At 38.9% G+C, this 23285-nt stretch overlaps 1 protein-coding gene across 1 annotated transcript in view; it reads right to left on the reverse strand.

Moving 5' to 3' along the window:
* Positions 1–21730, reverse strand: part of NAMPT (nicotinamide phosphoribosyltransferase) — a 96486-nt gene extending 74756 nt beyond the window's left edge. The window contains 1 exon segment of the mRNA XM_053716567.1: positions 21574–21730. Coding sequence (XP_053572542.1) covers positions 21574–21627 — 54 coding nt within the window. The 5' untranslated portion in view covers positions 21628–21730.
* Between the last annotated feature and the right edge of the window lie 1555 nt (positions 21731–23285).

A 23285-nucleotide genomic window follows, 5' to 3' on the forward strand; every position in this document is an offset into this window, starting at 1 on the left:
ATAGTACCCTGCCGTGCCCAGGAAGGCTAGGACCTGAGTCTTAGTGATGGGGGTGGGCCAATTGGCGACAGCTTCTATCTTGGCCGGCTCTGGTCGCTGCTTTCCACACCCCACCCGGTGACCCAGGTACTGTACCTCGGCCATCCCCAAAGTGGCATTTTTCTGGCTTCAGAGTCAGGCCAGCAGCCCGGATCTGATCCAGTACCATTCCTATGTGAGCTAAGTGGTCCTCCCATGACTCACTGTGGATCGCTATGTCGTCCAGGTAGGCGCAAGCAAAACTCTGGAAGCCATCCAGGAGCCTATCCACCAAGCGCTGGAATGTAGCTGGGGCATTCTTCATCCCAAACGGCATTACCCTAAACTGATATAAGCCGAATGGGGTGACGAATGCCGACTTGGGGATAGCCTCCGGGGCCAGGGGAATCTGCCAGTAACCTTTGCAGAGGTCAATAGTGGTCAGGTAATTTCCCCTGGCTATACGATCGAGTAGCTCGTCTACCCTGGGCATAGGGTAAGCGTCCGTCACGGTCTTTTCATTGAGCCTCCGATAGTCTACGCAGAACCGGGTGGTCCCATCTTTCTTGGGCACCAAGACAACTGGGGAGGCCCAGGGACTATCGGAGGGCTCAATTACCCTGAGTTGGAGCATCTCATCGATCTCCTTCTTCATTCCTATCCTAACTGCTTCGGGGATTCGGTACGGAGCCTGGCGCAAGGGAGCTTGTCCCGGAGTATCTACCTGGTGGGTGGTTAAAGTAGTGTACCCTGGCTTCGGGGAGAAGGTGAGGTGTTTGGACTGTAGGAGTTGGTTGAGCTGCTCCCTTTCAGTGGGGCTAAGTCGGTCTCCTATCTGAACCTGAGCCACTATACCTGTGGGGAGACTCTTTTCTAATAGGTCTGGAATGGGTAGACTGTCGGGGCCTTCCTGAGGGGAACAACATACGGCCATCACGTTCTCTGGTCGCTCAAAATATTCCTTGAGCATGTTTACATGGAATGTCTTTCTAAGATTGTTGTCGTGGCAGCTAGCTATCACATAAGTGGTGTCTCCCCTTTTCTCTACGATCTGGTAGGGGCCCTGCCAGGACGCCTGCAATTTGTCTGTCTTCACCGGCTTAAGTACTAACACCTTTTGTCCTATGGTAAAGATTCTCTTTCGGGCCCCCCGATCGTACCATACTTTCTGTCTTCTCTGGGCCGACTGGAGATTAGCCCGCACGGATTTGGCTAATTGCTCCATTCGGTCCCTAAGTTCCAGCACGTATGGCACAATGGGGACACCGTCAGTCTCCATCTCTCCCTCCCAGTGCTCCCGGATCAGGTTTAGGGGTCCCCGTACCTTTCTTCCGTAGAGCAACTCGAAGGGAGAGAACCCTGTCGTTTCCTGGGGCACCTCCCGATAAGCAAAAAGGAGGTGCGGCAGGAAGCGTTCCCAGTCTCGGTATTCCTGAGTGAACGTCTTGAGCATTTGCTTGAGGGTCCCATTGAACCTCTCACACAGCCCGTTCGTCTGGGGGTGGTATGGGGAGCTCAGGAGGGACTTAATTTTGCAAACCTGCCAGAGTTGTTGGGTCAATTCAGCCGTAAATTGGGTGCCTCGGTCGGATAGGATTTCTTTTGGAAATCCTACCCGGGAGAACACCTGTACTAGTGCATTCGCTACCGTATCCGCTTGTATGTTGGATAGGGCGACAGCCTCTGGGTACCTGGTAGCGTAGTCCACTACGGTAAGAATGTAGCGCTTACCGGAGGGACTAGGGGTAGCCAGTGGTCCCACTAGGTCAATAGCAACCCGGCTGAAGGGTTCCTCTACAATGGGCATATTTACTAGATGGGCTTTAGGGTGATCGCCTCGCCTTCCTACTCGTTGACACACATCGCAGGTGTTACAGTAAGTTCTAACGTCAGCGTGTACCCCTGGCCAAAAGAACGTGTGAGTAATGCGGTGTAGGGTACGGGTTACAGCTAGGTGGCCTGCTAAGGGGATGTCGTGGCCTATCTTGAGGATTTCTTGACGGTATTTGTGGGGCACTACCAGCTGTCGCCTACGCTGTCCCCTTTTCTCTGTCCAGCGGTATAGTTTCCCTTTTTCCCATAAGAATGTTTCATTATCTGCCCCGCCCCCTCCGGTCTCTGCTCGTTCCCGGTACTTTTGTAAGGTCGGGTCAGTCTTAGACTCTGTCTCGAAAGCATCTGGGGTGTCCCAGGGTATGGGGCCTAACATGTCAGGCAAGGTCGGGGTAGGTCTTACCTGTGTCTCCCGCACTGGTGAGAGTTCTCGCTCCGTCCGGGCTTGGGCCCGTGTAGTCACTGGGTCCGCCTCGTTGTTGCATACTGGAGCATAGGCAGAAGTCATGGGGCCCAAATCATTGCCCAGTAGTACTTCGGCAGGTAAATTATCCATTATGCCCACGTTCACAGCCCCCTTTCCCGCTCCCCAATCAAGATGCACTTTAGCTGTTGGAATTTTGTACACATCCCCCCCCGCCACTCTAACGGCCACAGTCTGTCCAGATCGCTTGTGCTCCGGCACCAAATGACTCTGTACCAGCGTGATAGTAGCCCCTGTGTCTCTCAATCCCTTGGTAGATCGCCCCTCGAGCCATACCTTCTGCCGATGGTGCTGGCGGTTATCTGAGGCAGCATATACAGGGTCCGCCTCGTGAAGCGGCCCCAAATATTCCTCCATAGGGGCCTCTTGGTTAACACAGAGGGTCCGGGCCGGACGATATGCCCCAGAGGGGTAATTGTAATTCCTGGGTGTCTGGTGCGTATTAAGGGGGCAGCTAGCCATGAAATGCCCTGGTTGCTTGCATCGGTGGCAAGTCGGTCTGGGACGCTCAGAGCTGTTATTGGGTGGTCCTGAGTGTCGGGCGGGCCCTGCGGGCACCGGGGCTCGGAATTCAGCACGAGGGGGTGCACGGTAAACCTCTCTGGGTTCGTGAAGACGGGAGTCATAATGTTCATCGGCCAATTTGGCTGCTTCTTCTAAGGTAGAAGGTCGCCTGTCTCGCAGCCATTCCTTCCCTTGCTGTTCCATGCCATTATAAAAATGTTCTAAGAGAAACAATTGTAAAATTTCCTCACCAGTCACCGCTTTACTTCCGCTCATCCAGTGATTTGCCGCTCTCCGCATTCGGTGCGCCCATTCCATATGGGTATCGTTAGGCTTCTTTTTCGTGCCCCGAAACTGTCGGCGATACGCGTCCGGAGTTACTGCGTACCATCGCAACAGTGTCTCCTTAACTAGCTCATACTGTGTCACTTCCTCAGCACCCAGAGTACGAAAGGCTTCCAGGGCTCGCCCGGATAGTTTCCCAGACAATATCGTGGGCCACTCCCTGTTGGGAATCTGGTGCAGGGCACATTGCCTTTCGAAGTCCGCCAAATATTCATCAATCCCTGTCTCGCTCTCTAGGAAGGGTCGAAATGCCGCATAGGGTATCTTGGGCCTCCCAGCATTTTCGACAGGGATGATTACCTGCGGGGCTTCAGCATTGCGGTGTGCGTTCGCTAGGTTGAGTTCGTGGGCTCGAGTCTCTCGTATATCCTTGTCCGCTTCCGCCATCAACTGCTGTACCAATTCCATGGAGGGGTTCGGCCCGTACAGTGAGAGCCTCTCCCGAACAATCCTGGTTTTTTCGTCACTAATCGTGGTCGGTGTTTCCGCCATTGTGAAGCTCTGATCCAGTTCGGTCAATTCTGCGATCAGCTCTCTCCTCGGCCAGTTGCTGGCGTACCCCCCTCTGCTTTCAAGTAAATCCTTTAGGGTTGTACGCTTCAATTTTTCGTAAGCGCTCTCCATCCGTTCTGTACCTCTCCTAGGAAATCCAGGAAAAATCCCACCGCTGCCGCCAAATGTTACGGTTACCCTTAGTCTCGCTGAGAGATGGACCGCTTAGTAGCCTGGATTCCTATTGCTGAAGAGGGGAGAAACTGCTTTCCATAGTATTCTATATGAGTCTCGCAAATGTAGAATAATCCCCCTTAGCTGTAGTACAGCTAGGATACCCTTCTGCCCACAAAAACGAGTCAACGCTGCGATTGAGGGACAACCAAGAACTGAGGACTGGGATGCCCAGCCTGCTTTTTATTTAGGTTACATGCACACAGGGAACTCCCAGGGGAGGAAGCATAAAATCCCCCATCACACATTTAGACAAAGCCCTTGGACAGGCCACCGCAGATAACAAGTACACACAAGAAAACAATTGAGTCCTTCTTATCACCTAGCAGTGAATGCTTATCACAAACTTAATTACAGTACACAATATGCTAGGAAACCTGCCTCAGAAAATAGTTTTCTCAAAACTGAACAGAGTTAACCCTTTATGAAATGATACTTGTTACAGTTTTCTTGGAGCCCTTCTTAGGCGCTGGCTTGGCTGGTTCAGGCATTGCTGCTGGGAAATAAGTTTCTTCACAACAAAATAACTAATGCTTCTGTAACAATGACAATGGCTATTTTTACATTTCTGCAGTGTTTGTGTTTAGCTGTAATTTTCCTCTTACTCATTTACTGTACCCACACATATTATATACCGTTTTTCTCGCCATTAAATGGACTTTCTAAAGATACCATTATTTTCATCATATCTTATAATTTACTATAAAAAAAAATTATAAAATATGAGGAATTTTTTTTAAAAAAAAACACACTTATTCTAACTTTGACCCCAAAAATCTGTTACACATCTACGACCACCAAAAAACACCCATGCTAAATAGTTTCTAAATTTTGTCCTGAGTTTAGAAATACCCAATGTTTACATGATCTTTGCTTTTTTTGCAAGTTATAGGGCAATAAATACAAGTAGCACTTTGCTATTTCCAAACCACTTTTTTTTTCAAAATTAGCGCTAGTTACATTGGAACACTGATATCTGTCCGGAATCTCTGAATATCCCTTGACATGTATATATTTATTTTTAGAAGACAACCCAAAGTATTGATTTATACCCATTTTGGTATATTTCATGCCACCATTTCACTGCCAAATGCGAGCAAATAAAAAAAAAATTGTTCACTTTTTCCCAAATTTTGTCACAAACTTTAGGGTTCTCACTGAAATTATTTACAAACAGTTTGTGCAATTATGGCACAAATGGTTGTAAATGCTTCTCTGGGATCCCCTTTGTTCATAAATAGCAGACATATATGGCTTTGGCATTGCTTTTTGGTAATTAGAAAGCCACTAAATGCCGCTGTGCACCACACGTGTATTATGCCCAGCAGTGAAGGGGTTAATTAGGGAGCTTGTAGAGACCTTGAAGGGTTAATTTTAGCTTTAGTGTAGTAGACAACCCAAAGTATTGATCTAGGCCCATTTTGGTACATTTGATGCCACCATTTCACCGCCAAATGCGAGCAAATAAAAAAAAAAAAAAAGTTAAAATTTTCACAATTTTAGGTTTCTCACTGAAATTATTTACAAACAGCTTGTGCAATTATGTCACAAATGGTTGTAAATGCTTCTCTGGGATCTCCTTTGTTCAGAAATAGCAGACATATATGGCTTTGGCGTTTTGGCAATTAGGAGGCCACTAAATGCTGCTGCGCACCACACTTGTATTATGCCCAGCAGTTAAGGGGTTAATTAGGTAGCTTGTAGAGAGCTTGCAGGGTTAATTTTAGCTTTAGTGTAGAGATCAGCCTCCCACCTGACACATCCCACCCCCTGATCCCTCCCAAACAGCTCTCTTCCCTCCCCCACCCCACAATTGTCCCTGCCATCTTAAGTACTGGCAGAAAGTCTGCCAGTACTAAAATAAAAGGTGTTTTTTTTTTTTATTATTATTCATCTGTGATGGACCCCTGCCTTAGCCCCCAACCTCCCTGATCCCCCCCCAAACAGCTCTCTAACCCTCCCAACCTACCTATTTGCCACCATCTTGGGTACTGGCAGCTGTCTGCCAGTACCCAGTTTTCCCAAAAAAAGAGAGGTTGTTTTTTTTCTTAAATACATAGTTTCCTGTAGTGTAGCTCCCCCCCCCCCCAATAACCCCATCCCCCTACCCTAGCAGATCCTATTAGTATTTTTTTTTAAAAAAAAATGTTTTCTGCCCCCCTCTCTCTTCTTTAATCATTGGTGGCAGTGGTTGCTGCGCACGCGCCCCCGCAGGCCCCCCTTCGCACGCTCCCAGCATCCGGCGTGCACAAAGCACTTGCAGGAACCGGATGCCGGGTAGCGATGGGCCGCCCACCCACCTCCCTTGAAAGCTCCCACCCACCAACGAACGGCCCCATCGCTACCGGTGCAGAGAGGACCACAGAGTGGCTCTCTCTGCATCGGATGCTTGTTAAAGGGTATTGCAGGATGCCTCAATATCGAGGCATCACTGCAATACCCTGAGAGCTGCTGGAAGCGATTGCGATCGCTTCCAGCACTCTCTTAAACAACTGACGTACCAGGTACGTCCATTGTCACTAACTGTTTGTTTTTGCAGGACGTACCTGGTACGTCAGTTGTCATTAAGGGGTTAAATGTAATTAACCCCCATCTGCTGCATGCAAAGCCCCTTTAAAAAGGGACAGTCTAGACCCAATACGTATTCTTTATTACTTATTGTTACATAAGTGACAAGCATCTAACAGGTTCCACATGAAACTTAAATAATAGTAGTTTGTTAGCAGCTGAAAATGGCTGCCAATCGCTGCACACAGCTTTCTTCCTGTCCTGTTAGCTGTTTTCTTGTATGACAGTTTAGCAGTGCACTTTTAATATTTTTCAATTAGCTACTTAAAAATGCCCATGACAAATCAGCGTGTGCAATTAGCAAGACTTATTCATGAGTCGTTCGTGATTGGAGAATCTTAACATACCAAAAATATGCGCAATAGGTGGGCAGGGCTTGGTGGCAATTTTTGGCTCCTAACAAACTCTTAATATTTTAAATGTTTTATGTACCTCTTACAAGCTTATAGATGTGGAACAAATTGCAGGATGCTTCTCTGCTATGTAGCAATGAGTAATCAACATTATCTATTGCGTCTAGACTGTCCCTTTAACCAAGCCCTTTAAGAAAAATAAGTAGCAAATTAAATTCTATTTCCCTGCTTTATATTACAGCATGTCTTTTTCAACTAGAACAGTCCTCTAAAGCAGATGCAGCGTATGTTCATATGACCATTCAAAAACCAAAAAAATAAAGTCCACTAGAAGCAGTTTTACCATTAAACTAGTTCCTTGAAGAAATAAATAACTTTTCTATTATATTAGAAATAAAAACTAATGTGTTTTTAAATTGTACAAAAAGTTTAATGAACCAAATGAGCATTGAAAATAGGTTACACCCAAATAATGTTCTGCCTCTTAAACGGAGATGCATCCTCAAGAGTTATAAAACAGCAGCAACACAGTATTTAAAAAAAAAAAGTGTGTTAAAAAAGGGACAGTCCAGTCAAAATTAAACTTTCATCATTCAGATGTAATTTTAAACATTCCAATTTACTTTTATCATCAATTTTGCTTTGTTCTCTTGGTATTATTGGTTGAAAGCTAAACCTAGGTAGGTTATATGCTAGTTTCTTAGCCCTTGAAGCCGCCTCTTATCTGAATGCATTGACAGTTAACAACTAGAGTGTTTGTGCCTAAATAAAACTGAGTTTTAATGTCCCTTTATTGCCGTTACTGTCTTATTTATGCACCAGTAAGTGATAAATGAATTCAAAAAGCTCTGCTCCACCCTCCCCCATACACAAAAGCCATTTTATGGAGAATTACATTGAGTTTAATGTGACTTAAAAGGGAAATTAAAATTGAAAAAAAAAACAACTTTCAGGTTTCAGATTGAGCATGTCAATTTTAAGACATATACTTTTCGCTTCTATTCTAAATTTTTTAGTTTGGTCTCTTGGTAACCTTTCTGAAAAGCATATGTACATAAGCAGTAATGTACTGCTGGAAGCAGATTGGTGGCTATGCAGACATGCCTCTTGCCAATGGCTCACAAGATCTTCTTAATATTATAGGGATCTAAAATTATAAAATCATTTTCCTTAACTTAAGCCGCTTTAAGCTTAAAAATGTGACCTGGTCTACTATAAAATGCTAGACATATCTCTAAAAACCAAACAGTGCAGTCCTGTTTATATCTACGTCTGATGCCAGATTGAGACATTGTGTACCCACATTTAGATAAGGATAAACTTTACATTTTAAACTGTGAGCTAGTTGCTGGTTTCTGCACATACAGTGGATATAAAAAGTCTACACACCCCTGTTAAAATGTCAGGTTTCTGTGATGTAAAAAAAATTAGACAAAGATAAATCATTTCAGAACTTTTTCCACCTTTAATGTGACCTATAAACTGTACAACTCAATTGAAAAACAAACTGAAATCTTTAAGGTGAAAGGAAGTAAACAAAAAAAACTAAAATAATGTGGTTGCATAAGTGTGCACACCCTCTGATAACTGGGGATGTAGCTGTGTTCAGAATTAAGCAATCACATTCAAAATCATGTTAAATAAGAGTCATCACACACCTGCTATAATTTAAAGTGCCTCTGATTAACCTCGAATAAAGTTCAGCTGTTCTAGTAGGTCTTTCCTGACATTTTCTTAGTCGCATCCTACACAAAAGCCATGGTCCGCAGAGAGCTTACAAAGCATCAGAGGGATCTCATTATTAAAAGGTATCAGTCAGAAGAAGGGTACAAAAGAATTTCCAAGGCATTAGATATACCATGGAACACAGTGAAGAACATATGGCACAACAATGACATTACCAAGAACTGGATGTCCCTCCAAAATTGACGAAAAGATGAGAAGAAAACTGGTCTGGGGGGCTACCAAGAGGCCTACATTAAAGGAGCTGCAGGAATATCTGGCAAGTACTGGCTGTGTGGTACATGTGACAACAATCTCACGTATTCTTCATATGTTTGGGCTTTGGGGTAGACAGCAAGACGGAAGTCTTTTCTTACGAAGAAAAACATCCAAGCCCAGCTAAATTTAGCAAAAACACATCTTTAGTGTCCCAAAAGCATGTGAGAAAAGGTGTTATGGTCTGATGAAACCAAGGTTGAACTTTTTGGCAATACAGGTGGCCCTCGTTTTACAACGGTTCAATTTACACCGTTTCAGAATAACAACCTTTTTTCCAGTCATGTGACTGCTATTGAAAAGCATTGAGAAACAGTGCATTTATTAAAATAGCCAGTAGGTGAAGCTGTCTGCTTGTGTTGCAGCAATGCCAAGCAAGCTGAAATTAATCAGTTTAACCAGACCTGAGCTATCGAGCAGATTTCAAAATCTTCCTGTCTATAAATCAGTCCATACTGGAATGGATAGAAATAACTGTTTGCAGAAAAATGCAAGTGAAGTCTGTGTTGTGTGATTATTTTATTAGGTTTATAATGCTGTTTAGCAAATGTTTTTGTTCATTTAACTTAGTTTAATTATAAATTCTGTGTTGTGTGATTATTTTATTAAGTTTATAATGCTGTTTAGCATTTAAAGTCTTAATTTCAAAGCTTTAAAAATAATGTATTAGGTTTACTTATGACAATTTTGAGAGGGGCCTGGAACCTATCTCCCTCACTTCCCATTGACTTACATTATAAACTGGGTTTCAATTTACAACGGTTTCGATTTACAACCATTCCTTCTGGAACCTAACCCCGGCGTAAACTGAGGGCTACCTGTAATTCCAAAAGATATGTTTGGCGCAAAAACACTGCACATCACCAAAAGAACACCATATCCACAGTGAAGCATGGTGGTGGCAGCATCATGCTTTGGGGCTGTTATTTTACAGCTGGAACTGGGGCCTTATTCAAGGTAGAGGGAGTTATGAACAGTTCCAAATACCAGTGAATATTGGCACAAAGCCTTCAGGCTTCTGCTAGAAAGCTGAACATGAAGAGGAACTTCATCTTTCAGAATGACAACGACCCAAAGCATACATCCAAATCAACAAAGGAATGGCTTCACCAGAAGAATATTAAAGTTTTGGAATGGCCCAGCCAGAGCCCAGACCTGAATCCAATCGAAAATCTGTGGGGTGATCTGAAGAGGGCTGTGCACAGGATATGCCCGCGCAATCTGACAGATTTGGGGTGTTTTTGCAAAGAAGAGTGGGCAAATCTTGTCAAGTCAAGATGTGCCATGCTGATAGACTCATACCCAAAAAGACTGAGTGCTGTAATAAAATCAAAAGGTGCTTCAATAAAGTATTAGTTTTAGGGTGTTCACACTTATGCAACCCTATTATTTTTACTTTCCTTCACCTAAAAGATTTCAGTTTGTTTTTCAATTGAGTTGTACAGTTTATAGGTCACATTAAAGGTGGAAAAGTTCTGAAATGATTTCTTTGTCTCATTTTTTTTTACATCACAGAAACCTGACATTTCAATAGGGGTGTGTAGACTTTTTATATCCACTGTATAAGCCTCCAGAATACAATTTTAAACAACTTTCAAATTTACTTCCATTTTCTAATTTGCTTAGTTCTTTTATTGTTGAAAAGCATACCAAGTTAGGCTCTGGTGTTAGATGCACATATATGCCTCATCATTAAATTAGATATGTTCAACTAGCTCCCAGTAGTGTGTCGCTGCTCTTTCAATAAAAAGGATACTAATAGAATGAAGCAGATTTGATCATCAAAGTAAATTGGAAAGTTGTTTAAAATGGTATGCTTTATCTGAATCATGGGAAAAAAAAAAAAAAAAAAAAGTGGTTTTCATGTACCTTTAAAGTAACTCTGTGTTCTCGCCAGGGCCTAATTAATAGGTGCACCAATTGGCTGATTTTACTGATCGCCCAACTAAAATTTTAGCCAATAAAAGACATTAAACACTAAATAAATGCTAGATAGAATGATGTATTCAAAAGAAGAGATATTAGACTGTGAATAACATGTAGACCCAGAGACAGAACTTTTTTTTCCCTTTCTGCAATGAGATTTTTTTAGTGAAAATTTTTCTGCAGGTCATTTTTAAATAAAATAGAATTGTAAATTTGTCAGTTACACTAAAGCACCAGATCAATGTGTTAGTTAACTGGAGAATAAAGCAATATTTAAAGTTGTATAATCTAGTGCAGTAGTTGAAAACTGCATTGCAAATTAGCTGAAGACAAAAAGTCATTGTAAAATGTCTCGAATTAATTTGTTTCCTTTTCTCTTAGTCCAACATAGAAATTTAGTAATAAAAAGGTGCATTGCTCATACGAACATCTTACATTCAAAGAAAAACAGCTTTGCAGACTGTGAAAAGCTAGGGAACGAGCTTTCAAAAATCTCAGAGCCAGACAACAATCAATGCACTGCTGCTTTCCAGCACTACTGCATATTTGATTGTCTTCAAACAGCACTTTGCTCTGGATGCACTGTTAAGGAAAACTTATACAATGCAGCCCGAGAACAGCTCTAGTTAAAAAGAACAGCCTAATGTGGAGCAGCACTGAAAAGTTAAAGTGCTAACAGTTCCTGTTCTTTCTGCAGACATGCTGCAGTTTCTGTGATGACATCTCAGATCACTCTATGTTCTGCCTTGGGGCATGTAGATATATTTTTTTTACATTTCATTAGCTGTTTAAATATTGACAAAATAAGTGTAAAGTTTTAGTGTCCTATAAAACAATGGGCGCTGCCATATTGTAACTTAGGTTACCTTCTCTGCTGTGGCCAATTAGACACAGTTATACATAGGCCACTAGAGTGTGCAGCCAATGGTTGTGCTGGATTTAACAGTGTTCTGCACTTCCATTTCTAACAGGAACTGAAAAGCTCACACTTTCAGAATGGAGTAACAGGAAAAGGGGACAAAATAAATAATGAAAGTATATTGTAAAGTTTTGTTTTATATATGTGATTTATTTTATATTACCATCTCAAAGTGTTTAATGTCCCTTTAAGCTACAATTAATTTGGATAGCAGTTAATGTTAGAAAGTATTATATTGCCCCCACCCGGCTTCTTCATAATGCCACCTGGCTGGCAAGCTTTTCTGTGGAGAACACTGAAACAAGCAGATCTAAAAACTGTGTACAGATTAAAGCAGTAAATCAGCCAAGTCTTAACATTTTTTGTAACAAATTAACATCATTTTTGCTGCAGTTTTTTCAATAAGCAAACTACTCCCACTATTTGCCTTAGAGGAGTCAATCTGGGCATTAGTCCAGACAACAAGGCCAGTCATTGTCATAAAGTTAGTATAACATGCATGGTATTGCAGTTGTTATCTGATAAAGCCAATTAGGAGACAAATATGTAGCATAGTTGGTCTTAAAAAGCAAGCAGGGTGCATTTCAAGTTCTGATAATTAGATACTGCTAAATTTTCAGAGCTTAAATTACATGAAAAAGGGACAATATATATAAAACTAGCATCATTACAAATATTTAGTTGTTTTCTGTCCCTTTAAAAAGGAAATAGTAAGTAAACACACATATTGGGTGACAATTAAAGGGACACTGAACCCAAATGTTTTCTTTCGTGATTCAGCTAGAGCATGAAATTTTAAGCAACTTTCTAATTTACTCCTATTATCAAATTTTCTTCATTCTCTTGGTATCTTTATTTAAAATGCAAGAATGAAAGTTTAGCTGCCGGCCTATTTTTGGTGAACTACCTGGGTTGTCCTTGCCGATTGGTGGATAAATTCAGTCACCAATAAAAAAAAGTGCTGTCCAGAGTCCTGAACCCAAATTTTTTAGCTGCCTTCTTTTTCAAATAAAGATAGCAAGAGAACAAAGAAATTGATAATGAGTAAATTAGAAAGTTGCTTAAAATTGCATGCTCTATCTAAATCACAAAATAAATAAAATTGGGTTCAGTGTCCCTTTAACTCCTTCAATACCATACAAATAAAGGAAATATGCTTTGCATACCCCACAACTCATATACATTACATATATATGTGGCACACAGCAAGTGGGGTAACCTCACATACAGCTGGGGGGTTATACTTTGCTAAAAAGTTTTACCATAACCAAGTTTTAATGGGATGTAGAAGTGTAAAAAAAGATAAATTATCTAATGTATTTTATGCAATCAACAGAACAATAATAAAATGCTTCAATTATTTGTTAAACCCCTGCAAAAGAGTAACATTTAGGTAAACTCCAGAGCAACAACTACTGTGAGCTAGTAGACCACATCTGGTGAGCCAATGACAAGAGTCATGTGTGTAGCCACCAATACCCAGCTAGCTCATAGTAGTGAACTGCTGCTCCAGAATCTACCTAGGTATGCTTTTCTTCAGATAAATAGTAAAATTTGTTAGCAGAAGTAAAACTAAAAGTCTGTTTAAGTTACTTGTTCTACCTCAACTGTAATGTTTAAGTTTGACTTTCATGTCCCTTTAAGGGTGGGAACAGGAAGACTTTAGAATCATAAGTTAGAGATAAAACCCAATTTTTTTCCTGTTATGATTCAGATAGAAAGTTGCTTAAAATTGCATGTTTTAATGTACTCCTATTTTGTTCGTTCTTTGTATCTTTATTTAAAAAAAGCAGGAATGTAAGCTTAGGAGCCAGACCCTTTTTTGGTTCAGCACCTGGGTAGTGCTTGCCGATTAGTGACTAAATGTAGCCACCAAGCGCTACCCAGGGTGTTGAACCAAAAATGCTGCTAAACTTTCCTGCTTTTTCAAATAAAGATACCAAGAGAACGAAGAAAATGTGATAATGGGAGTAAATTAGAAAATTGCATGCTCTATCTGAATCATGAAAGAAAAAAAAAAATGAGTTTCATATTCATTTAAACAAGACCCAGAAGCGAAGATGTTTAAAATGTTATATACGACATGGCACTGTAAAGTCATGTATTTTATTACTGGTATTTTTATGCAGAATACAAAACAGATAAGATGGGGGGGGGGGGGGGGAGTAGAATTACAAACTTTATTTTGATGGAATTTTCCTGTGTATTTTACATTTGCTGTAACAAATGTTTATATGAAAGGTTAGTGGTTTGTGTTACTGGTCCTGGGGGGGGGGGGGGGGTTGTTCTGTGACTCAGTAGTTAAGTCCTGAACATACATATGTGGATTTATATTCTACCAACTCATTCTGAGGTAGCAAGTTTCTTCTGTCAGACATGCACAGACATGCCATTTTATATAAAAGGTAAGACATGAAAAATAACAGGGCTCAATGAATGTGTTAAAGATCTAGGAGCCAGAAACTTGACTATCCCTACATTAAAGGGACAGGAAACCCAAAAAAAATATTTTATGATTTGGATAGAACATACAATTTTAAACAACTTTCCAATTTACTTCTATTATCAAATATGCTTCATTCTCTTGTAATCCTTTCCTGAAGGAACAGCATTGATCTACTGGCAGCTAGCTGAACACATCTAGTTAGCCAATCACAAGAGACAAATGTGTGCAGGCACCAATCAGCAGCAGCTCCCACTAGTGTAGGATATGTGCGTATTGATTTTCAACAAGAGATACCAAGAGAATGAAGCACATTTTAAAATAGAAGCGAATTTAAAAGTGTCTTAAAATTACATGATCTATCTGAATCATGTAAGTTTAATTTTGACTTTCCTATCCCTTTAAAGTGAATGTAAATCCTAGAGGTTCAAAAACACTAAGATTTATCAGCACTAAAAATAAAGGTGACTTTCATTTACAAGTTTAAAAAACAAACACACAACTGTAAGTCACCTTTATTTCTCTCCATTTTCACTTCTAACCTAAGAGCCGCCAACGGCACAGCTCAATTTTTTAAATTTGGTGCCGTTTCTTCTTCTTAGCCAATAGCCATGCTAGCATACTGCACAGTGCCATATGGCTAGCACAGCTATTGGCTAAAAGCTGGAAAGGTCAAATCATTGAAAAAAAAAAAAATTGAGCTGTGCCGTAAACTTAGATTAACAGTGAAACCGCAACAAAATAAAAGGTGAAAGTCACCTTTAATTCTAGTGCTGGTTAAACCTAGGATTTTTGAAATGCTAGGATTTACCATCGCTTTCAAAGTCAAAATTAAAACTTTCATGGCTCAGACAGGGTTTTCATTTTACCCTTTTGCTGTGTTAAAAACCTTCTATGCAAGCAACAGTGCACGAACAAAATACTCTAATAGATAAAAAAAAGTGTAAAAAGAAAATCCTTTAATGACTCTTTAAAGGACCAGTCAACACAGTAGATTTGCATGATCAACAAATGCAAGATAACAAGACAATGGAATAGCACTTACTCTGAACTTCAAATGAGTAGTAGATTTTTTTTCTGACAATTTTAAAAAGTTATGTCTTCTTCCACTCCCCCTGTACCATGTGACAGCCATCAGCCAATCACAAATGCATACACACTTATTCTTGAACATGCTCAGTAGGAGCAGGTGACTCAAAAAGTTTAAATATAAAAAAACTGTGCACATTTAGTTAATGGAAGTAAATTGGAAAGTTGTTTAAAATGGCATGCTCTATCTGAATAATGAAAGTTTAATTTTGATTGAGTGTCCCTTTAAGATACTTTAAACTCAATTCCCCATAAAATTGTTATTTCTCCAGGAAGGAAAAAAAAAAAAAAAATTCCTTCTGTGGAATTTAGAATCCTGACCTTGCATACTACAGAGCGATTCACGCATAGAATTGTGGGCTCATTTTTATCTGTTGCTAATTTTCTACAGCAAAGGAAAGAAGATAAAAACCATTTAAAAGTTTTTTTCAAGGGGTGTGTCCCAGAACTACAAAACAATGAAAATGCTGCTTCACTGGACATATTGTGCTCGTCTTGCTGCTGAGAGTCCTTTAAAATTTGAATATATAGCTCATGATACTGATTTTACACAAACTAGTCAGCCTCAGGTTTATAAAAAGCAGAATGTGCTGTGGTGCACTCTTTGAAAGAAAATATTCAGGGAATCATCAAAGCTTAACTTAAAGGGACATTGATTTTTTTTTTATTTTTTTTATCTGTTGGAGTGTGTTAACTAGTTTAGAAAGATCTCATTTACCTTTATTTCACCATGATAAATAGCTGCTTTTGCCTGCTTAAGCCACCACCTATAATAAACCTTTCAATACTGCAGTATTGGCCACAGCAAATCTATGTAATGGAAAATTCAGCAGAAGAAATAAGGGGAGTTTGAGATACAGACCAATTGAAAATGATCATTTTAGTACTGATCTATTATGTTTCCAGCCAAGATAAGGATGTCTGTGTGTATAGAAAAAGATAAAATTATATCTTCTCTCCTTGCAAGCTCAGCCCATTTATTATACTGTGTCTTCAATAAAGTGGCAGCAGCTATTTCATATATAAAAAAAATATACATCCATTGTTTTATGCCTGATGAAACGACCAGTTAACGGTCGAGAAACGCGTAGCGGTACTTGTATGGATTAAAGATTTTTTAATTCACGGAAGTTGTCCTTCGTTTTATTCCGACTTTGGAAGGGCCAACGGATTTTATACAGTCTGCAGCATTGCGATACAACTCTTGATAAGAAGGTTGTTCACCCAGACCAGAGTCACACAGAACCTACTTGCCTTTGTTTAGACGCAGCAGACCACAGATCCATCAGTGTGCTAACCACTGAGAGAGTGTTCGTCCGCCCGATAGCACCGGTCACAGTACGGTGCATATCCCTTTGGTAAGCCTTTTTGATTCCACTTTGTATGCTCTTAATAAAAACTTTATTACGCTATGTGGCGTCCTCTTTTTTACTTCTAAATAACTTAAAGGGACATTTTTTTTTTTTATATCTGTTGGAGTGTGTTAATGTTAACTAGTTTAGAAAGATCTCATTTATCTTTATTTCACCATGATAAATAGCTGCTTTTGCCTGCTTAAGCCACCACCTGTAATAAACCTTTCAATACTGCAGTATTGGCCACAGCAAATCTATGTAATGGAAAATTCAGCAGAAGAAATTAGGGGAGTTTGAGATACAAACCAATTGAAAATTAACATTTTAGTACTGATCTATTATGTTTCCAGCCAAGATAAGGATGTCTGTGTGTATAGAAAAAGATAAAATTATATCTGCTCTCCATGCAAGCTCAGCCCATTTATTATACTGTGTCTTCAATAAAGTGGCAGCAGCTATTTCATAGATATATATATATATATATATATATATATATATATATATATATATATATATATATATAATATCAATTTCCCTATTAAAAAAAAAAAAGATTTTTTTTTTTTACTGTGTACAGTTTAAGTTTGATATAAATAGTTTTAGGAAAAATTCTTATTACAAATGACCACTTGTGAAAAACATAAAACAGGTGATGACAAATTTATAATCAAACTTATAAAAGTCAGCAATTTCTTTAAAGGGATATGAAACCCACATTTTTTCTATGTGATTCAGATAGAGTATGACATTTTAAGCAACTTTCTAATTTACTCCTATTATCAATTTGTCTTTGTTCTCTTGGTATCTTCATTTGAAAAGGCAGGAATGTAAGCTTAGGAGCCGGACCTTTTTTGGATCAGCACCTGGGTAGCGCTTGCTGATTGGTGGCTACATTTAGCTTAAAATTGTATGTTCTATCTGAATCATGAAAGAAAGAAAAATGTGGGTTTCAAATCCCTTTAAAAAGGAGCTAGACACACACAGTTGTATGTAGAATAAATCTAAACATTTGGTGCCAGAAGTAAAATTCTGAGATCCATTGGTCACTGGTTCCAAAAATAGTCAAGATCTGACACAGAATATCATGCACTCTTGTTGCAAACCTTCTAGTTGTAACCATTTTAATTATAGAATTAAAATTAGAGAATCATCAGGACAAGATAAAAAAAAAAAAAAAAAGATATTCAAACATGGAAAGGATTAACAAGATCCATAAATCTGTTGTGATGTAAATTTGATCCTAGCTGCTACGTCTGCCGTTCAGTTCAGTTTCAGTTTCTTTTTACTTTCCAGTAAATCTGCAGAATGATAAAAACTACGCTCATCCTGTTTTCCAAAAACTAAAAGCTGTAGTTCCTCTTTCAGTACTGTACTTGTATGGAAATCACCTGAAGATTGCAGCATAAAACCAGCGTATGTTTTACAGTGCTGTTCGTAGTAGTAGTGGTACATTTCTGGTTACATTATTATAAAAAAAAAAATAAAAATGTATATAATATAGATTAAAGCAGGGCTCGACAAACCCAGGAGCCTGGGAGCCACTGGCTCCTAGAATTATACCCCTGGCTCCTAACTTTTTGGGTTATTCTCCATATATCTATATACAAATCCAACTGTCTGGCTCCTAATTTTTGAACATATTTGTCAAGCACTGGATTAATGGAATGTGAAGCCCAAATGTATCTTTTAGAAAATATAAATTAACTCCTAATGCCAGTTATGCTGTGACAAGCTATGGCGAGTCTCAAATAATCCTGTTTGGTAGAGGGAATTATTTCTAGTTGCAGTAGCCCACAGTATGGAAATAACAGCTCAGCTTGAAGAAAAAAAAAGCCAGCCCCTCATTACTTTAATAAATGAAAGTCAATGAATCTGGTAAATATCAAGACAAGTTTCTTCAAGTGCAGTGGAAACAAACACACTGGAAGGTTTGATGAAAAGGGGTGTCAAGAGAATTATCACAGGAAAAGCAGACAAAGCGCTGCACAGAATAAATTCACTAGTCACCAGCCTCAGAAATTGTCAGTTAACCGCACCTTAGATTAAAGGCCAAATACTTTTCACTGAGTTCAAGAAGCAGACAGATCTCAATATCTAATTTTCAAAAGTAAAATCAGGTAATCATGGTAAATTGGCTGCAGGAAGAAGAGACTTGCTTAGGCCAAGTAACACAGTGGACATCCGGTCACTGAACATCTGCCCTTTGGTCTGATGAGGCTACATTTGAGATTTATGGTTCCAACTATCGTATCTTTGTGAGAAGTAAAAATGTGAGCCAGACCATTTTTGGTTAAGGACCTGGATAGCACTTGCTGATTGGTGGCTTAGGAGCTGTCCCATTTTATGGTTCAGCACCTGGGTAGCACTTGCTAAATGTAGCCACCAATCACTACCCAGGTGCTGAACCAAAAATGTGCTGACTCCTAAGTTTTACATTCCTGCTTATTTAAATAAAGATACCAAGAGAATGAAGGAAAATTTATAATAGGAGTAAATTAGAAAGTTGCATGCTCTATCTGAATCACGATAGAAAAAAAAAAAGTTGGGTTTTGTGTCCCTTTAAGACACATAGCCAGCATGTCTACTAAACAATTTTGCAGTCATGAACCATCCCATATGATTTGTGCTTAAATTAACAGTCCTTTGATTTTCAGCAAACACATATCCATACTGTAAGTGCTATTAAATAAAGCAGAGTGATGGGTGCTGCATCAGATGACCTGGTCTCTACAGTCACCTAACAAACCCAGCAAAACTCGACAAACCAATGCAACAGGTGCACCATTGGTGCCTTAAAAATTAGCCCTGGTTTAGAGACCCCAAGACACCCATGGATCCCCTAAACTGCCCCCTGGTGGCTGCCACCAGCCACACATAAGTTACCTTGCTGTGGCTGGATCCAAAGGCCTTGCAGCTGTGAAAAGTTTTAAATTTACATTTTTGTAGTCATGGCACAATGTGTTATTCAATGTACTGATGACTATTAGAATTCTAATATGTGCAAAATAGTAATGAACGAAAACCATTAGATATATTATGATGCTTACATTTTGAACAAATGTGTCACATAAGAAAAAAAGGGCATGCCTGATGCAAAAAAAAAAAAAAAAAAAAAAATTTTTTTTTTTTAAAGCCTAACAGTAAAATATTTAGTAATTTAAGATAAGTAAAAAAAATATGCTAACAATGGGCCCTTTTTTATAATAATAAATAAAAAAGTGATTTCTAAAGGATAAAAATCTTTTTTTTTTATCATACATACACAATAAAATTATGAAAGAAAAAAGGAGAGCTCTCTAAATTGTAATGAGCATTTGCAAAGTTGTAAAAACTTGCAGCAATTAAACTATTTAAATAACCATTTATTAAAAGACTATACACACTTTCTTTTATTTTTTTCCAACTGAGACAGTGTCACATTTCCCCTAGGTAATGATATCCTACATAAAATGTGTGGCTATTCAATTTGCTAGAGTTGGTGAACACAGGAATATTTCACCAAATATAACATTAATTTATCTCATTAAATGAAGAAACATTCTTTAACTCTGAGCAATACTCAAAAAAGCAGAACAATCCATGATCACAAGTGAAATAGTGGAACTAGAGTGATCATAACTACAATATTTAGCAATAAGGGATATGAAAAATGTCTTACTTTGCATACAGTAAATTAGAATACATCAGCTGATAACAAATTTAACAATAAAAGTATTTATTGTGGGTAGAGACCTTGGTTTCTGATTAGATTGAGAAAAGTGATTAGTTTGAATAGAAAGAATATATATATATATATATATATATATATATATATATCTCATTATATTGTAATGTATATCCCTATAAAGCAATATAAACTGTCTGCAGAACTTACAAGCCTTCTTAGAAAATCAGAAAGATAGATAGATTTAGGGAATTGGGGCCTCAGTGATCCACAAGAAATGATGAATAGATCCTATTTGAAATCTACCTAGATGACCACAATGTCATAATTAGCACATTGTAACAAGTACCAGATCTGTATCTGCAATTAAACACACTATTTGTTATATGATGTTCAAACTCCAAAAACAGCTCAAACATAATGTTATATATTTATTGTCATTTGAGTACATTTTATTTGACATTATAAACACTGATTTGATCTTACAACAAAAATATTCACCAAGTTGTAAATGGATTTTATCACCTAAAACTGTACAGTGTGAATTTCAAAGGGTGGAGTAAATTTTGTAGATAGTCACTGGCTAGTAACTTTACAGTTGTCCTACAGCCTTTAAAATAGCTAACATTCTACATTCTGAGTAGGTGTTTCCTGCATTGCTGCTTCACCTCTATTTGTATTTAGATCACAAAATAGTACACTTACTAATGCCCAAGCCACTGATACTCACTAAACATGATATGTAGCTACAAAGCCACAGATCTTCTACTGTCTGACATATGATGATTTGCAAAGGACACAAGACAAGGAAATACAAACTTTTATATTTAGCATAGCGAGGTCTATAGAGAGACACTACACATAAAACTGACTTTACAATTGTTGGTGAAGCTTCATCATTTGTTACTCTTTGAATCCAGGTAACTTTGGAGTTTAAGACCTTATTAAAAAACCATCTTAAGTCACTTGAGAGAGGGACCTCAGCTTGGTGATCAGAGCCTGTCACATTAAGCTACTGTGCGCTGCTTGCAGGACAAGAACAAGCATAAAGTAATAGGCAATAATGCCCAGAACAACACGAGGATGTGATGTTGATGTATGTGCCCCTGGTGTAGACAGCCCTGACCTTCACTCCTCAAGTGTCACCCTGCTCTGACCTTAGGAAAGCGGATCACACAGCCTCTACTCCATGCGAACGCACTGCCACCTTAGCCAGTGTGGTGCTGCACTGTCCTCGGGCCGGGATGCCCACAGTGCCCAGAGCACCTAGCCAGGTTGGGAGGCCCTAGCTCCCTCCCGAGCATTGTATGGTTATCGTTATTCATTAGTCCCATTCTCATCTCCTTACCTTGTAGGAGTCCGTAGCCAACAGAATGTTGAATTCCGATTCTCCGCAATTCATCTCCGCAAGTGTAACTGTCACCCAAACGTTCGCGGGCACTCGGCTAACAATACTGAGCCACTCGGCGATCCGTCGCCTTTCTACCTTCGTTTGTCCTAGTATAGGGGAGGGGGCGTGTCGTGACGTCACAGGGCGTGTGACCATCATAGACTTCTGAATTAAAAGATACTATGGTGTAGAGGTCTGGCAACGTGCGAGAATTTTGATTGGTTCGTTCCCTTGACAGCCAGATCTTCCGTGATTGGTCCAGCGAATAATTTCATCAGGGTATCACTTTCGTTTCACTGTAAATTTTGCATGTGGATTAAGTATTGCTTCATGCAAAACGAAACAATATGGAATTTGGTTTCTTATTCAAGCTGTTTCTTATAAGTGCAATTTGTTTCTTATTAATAGAAGTTGGTTTCTTATTCAGAAGTTTTTTTTTCAGACAGCTTCAGATTGAGTTTAAAAAAAATATATATATATGTTTTATTTAAATAACATTTGATTTATGTACTGTAGATACACAGAGGGGAGTTTTATTTTCTACAATTATTTTATAAACAAACTGGAAGAACATTAAAGTGACACGAAACCACCCAAAAATTTAATGAATTAGATAGAGCAGGTAATTTTAAACAACTTCTTAATTTACTATTATCTCATTTGCTTTGTTCTTTTTGTATTCTTTGATCAAAAGCATATCATGGTAGGCTCAGGAGCGTGGAGCTAGTTACTGATTGGTGGCTGCACATATATATGCCTCTTATTATTGGCTTACCAATGTTTTCAGCTAGCTCCCAGTCCCAGTAGTCCATTGCTGCTCCTTCAATAAATGATATAAAGAGAGCAAAATTGTTAATAAAGTTACATTGGAAAGTTTGTTTAATGGGTGTTCTATCTAGCTGTATATTGATTGACATTTAGGCCACTCATTTTATCACAAAATCATTCATATATTTTACTACTCAATGCTGCCATTCATAGATACAATGATTTTAATAAAGAAAATATATACATAAACAGAAAGAAGCCACAACATTAAAAAAGCCTTCTATATGCAGAAGAAAGTGACCAATCAGAGAGTCAGTCCAACCATAAAAGGACCAATGAGAAAGTGGCTTCCTCTTTCTTTTTTCCTTTTGCTGCTCATTCAAGAAACGTATCCCTCTAATAAATTGTTAGTGTTGCATATTTTACTTTATATTTTATATATATATAATTTTACTCAGTTATCATTATTATAATTATAATTATTTTGATTATTTGGTGCTGCGTTTTACATTTTTTAGGTCTTGCTTATTATTTAATTTCTCATATTTCTGTTTGTTATTTGGACCACTTTTTTTTTATCTTTTTTTGCTATTATTCTTTTATTTTAATTTATTCCCCTTTACTTTTCTACCTTTTATCTTGATCTTTGTGCTTTCTGTTTTTCTTTCTGGCTTCTTCCTGTGCTCAAAATTTTCTCCTTCTCCTGACATCCTTGGGCAATTGACGCCTTTTTGGGGGCGCATTTTTTTACATCGTCATCTTCCTGCCCTTGACACCTCCTTGGTGACATTTTGTGTTTACTCAAATTACTTAATTGTTGTATTTTTTGATGGTTACAATTTATCTCATTACATTTAATCAAATACCAGCTCTACGGAATTATGCTGCACTATACAAATAAA

This window comes from Bombina bombina, chromosome 6 (assembly GCF_027579735.1).
Source record: "Bombina bombina isolate aBomBom1 chromosome 6, aBomBom1.pri, whole genome shotgun sequence".
Taxonomy (NCBI): domain Eukaryota; kingdom Metazoa; phylum Chordata; class Amphibia; order Anura; family Bombinatoridae; genus Bombina; species Bombina bombina.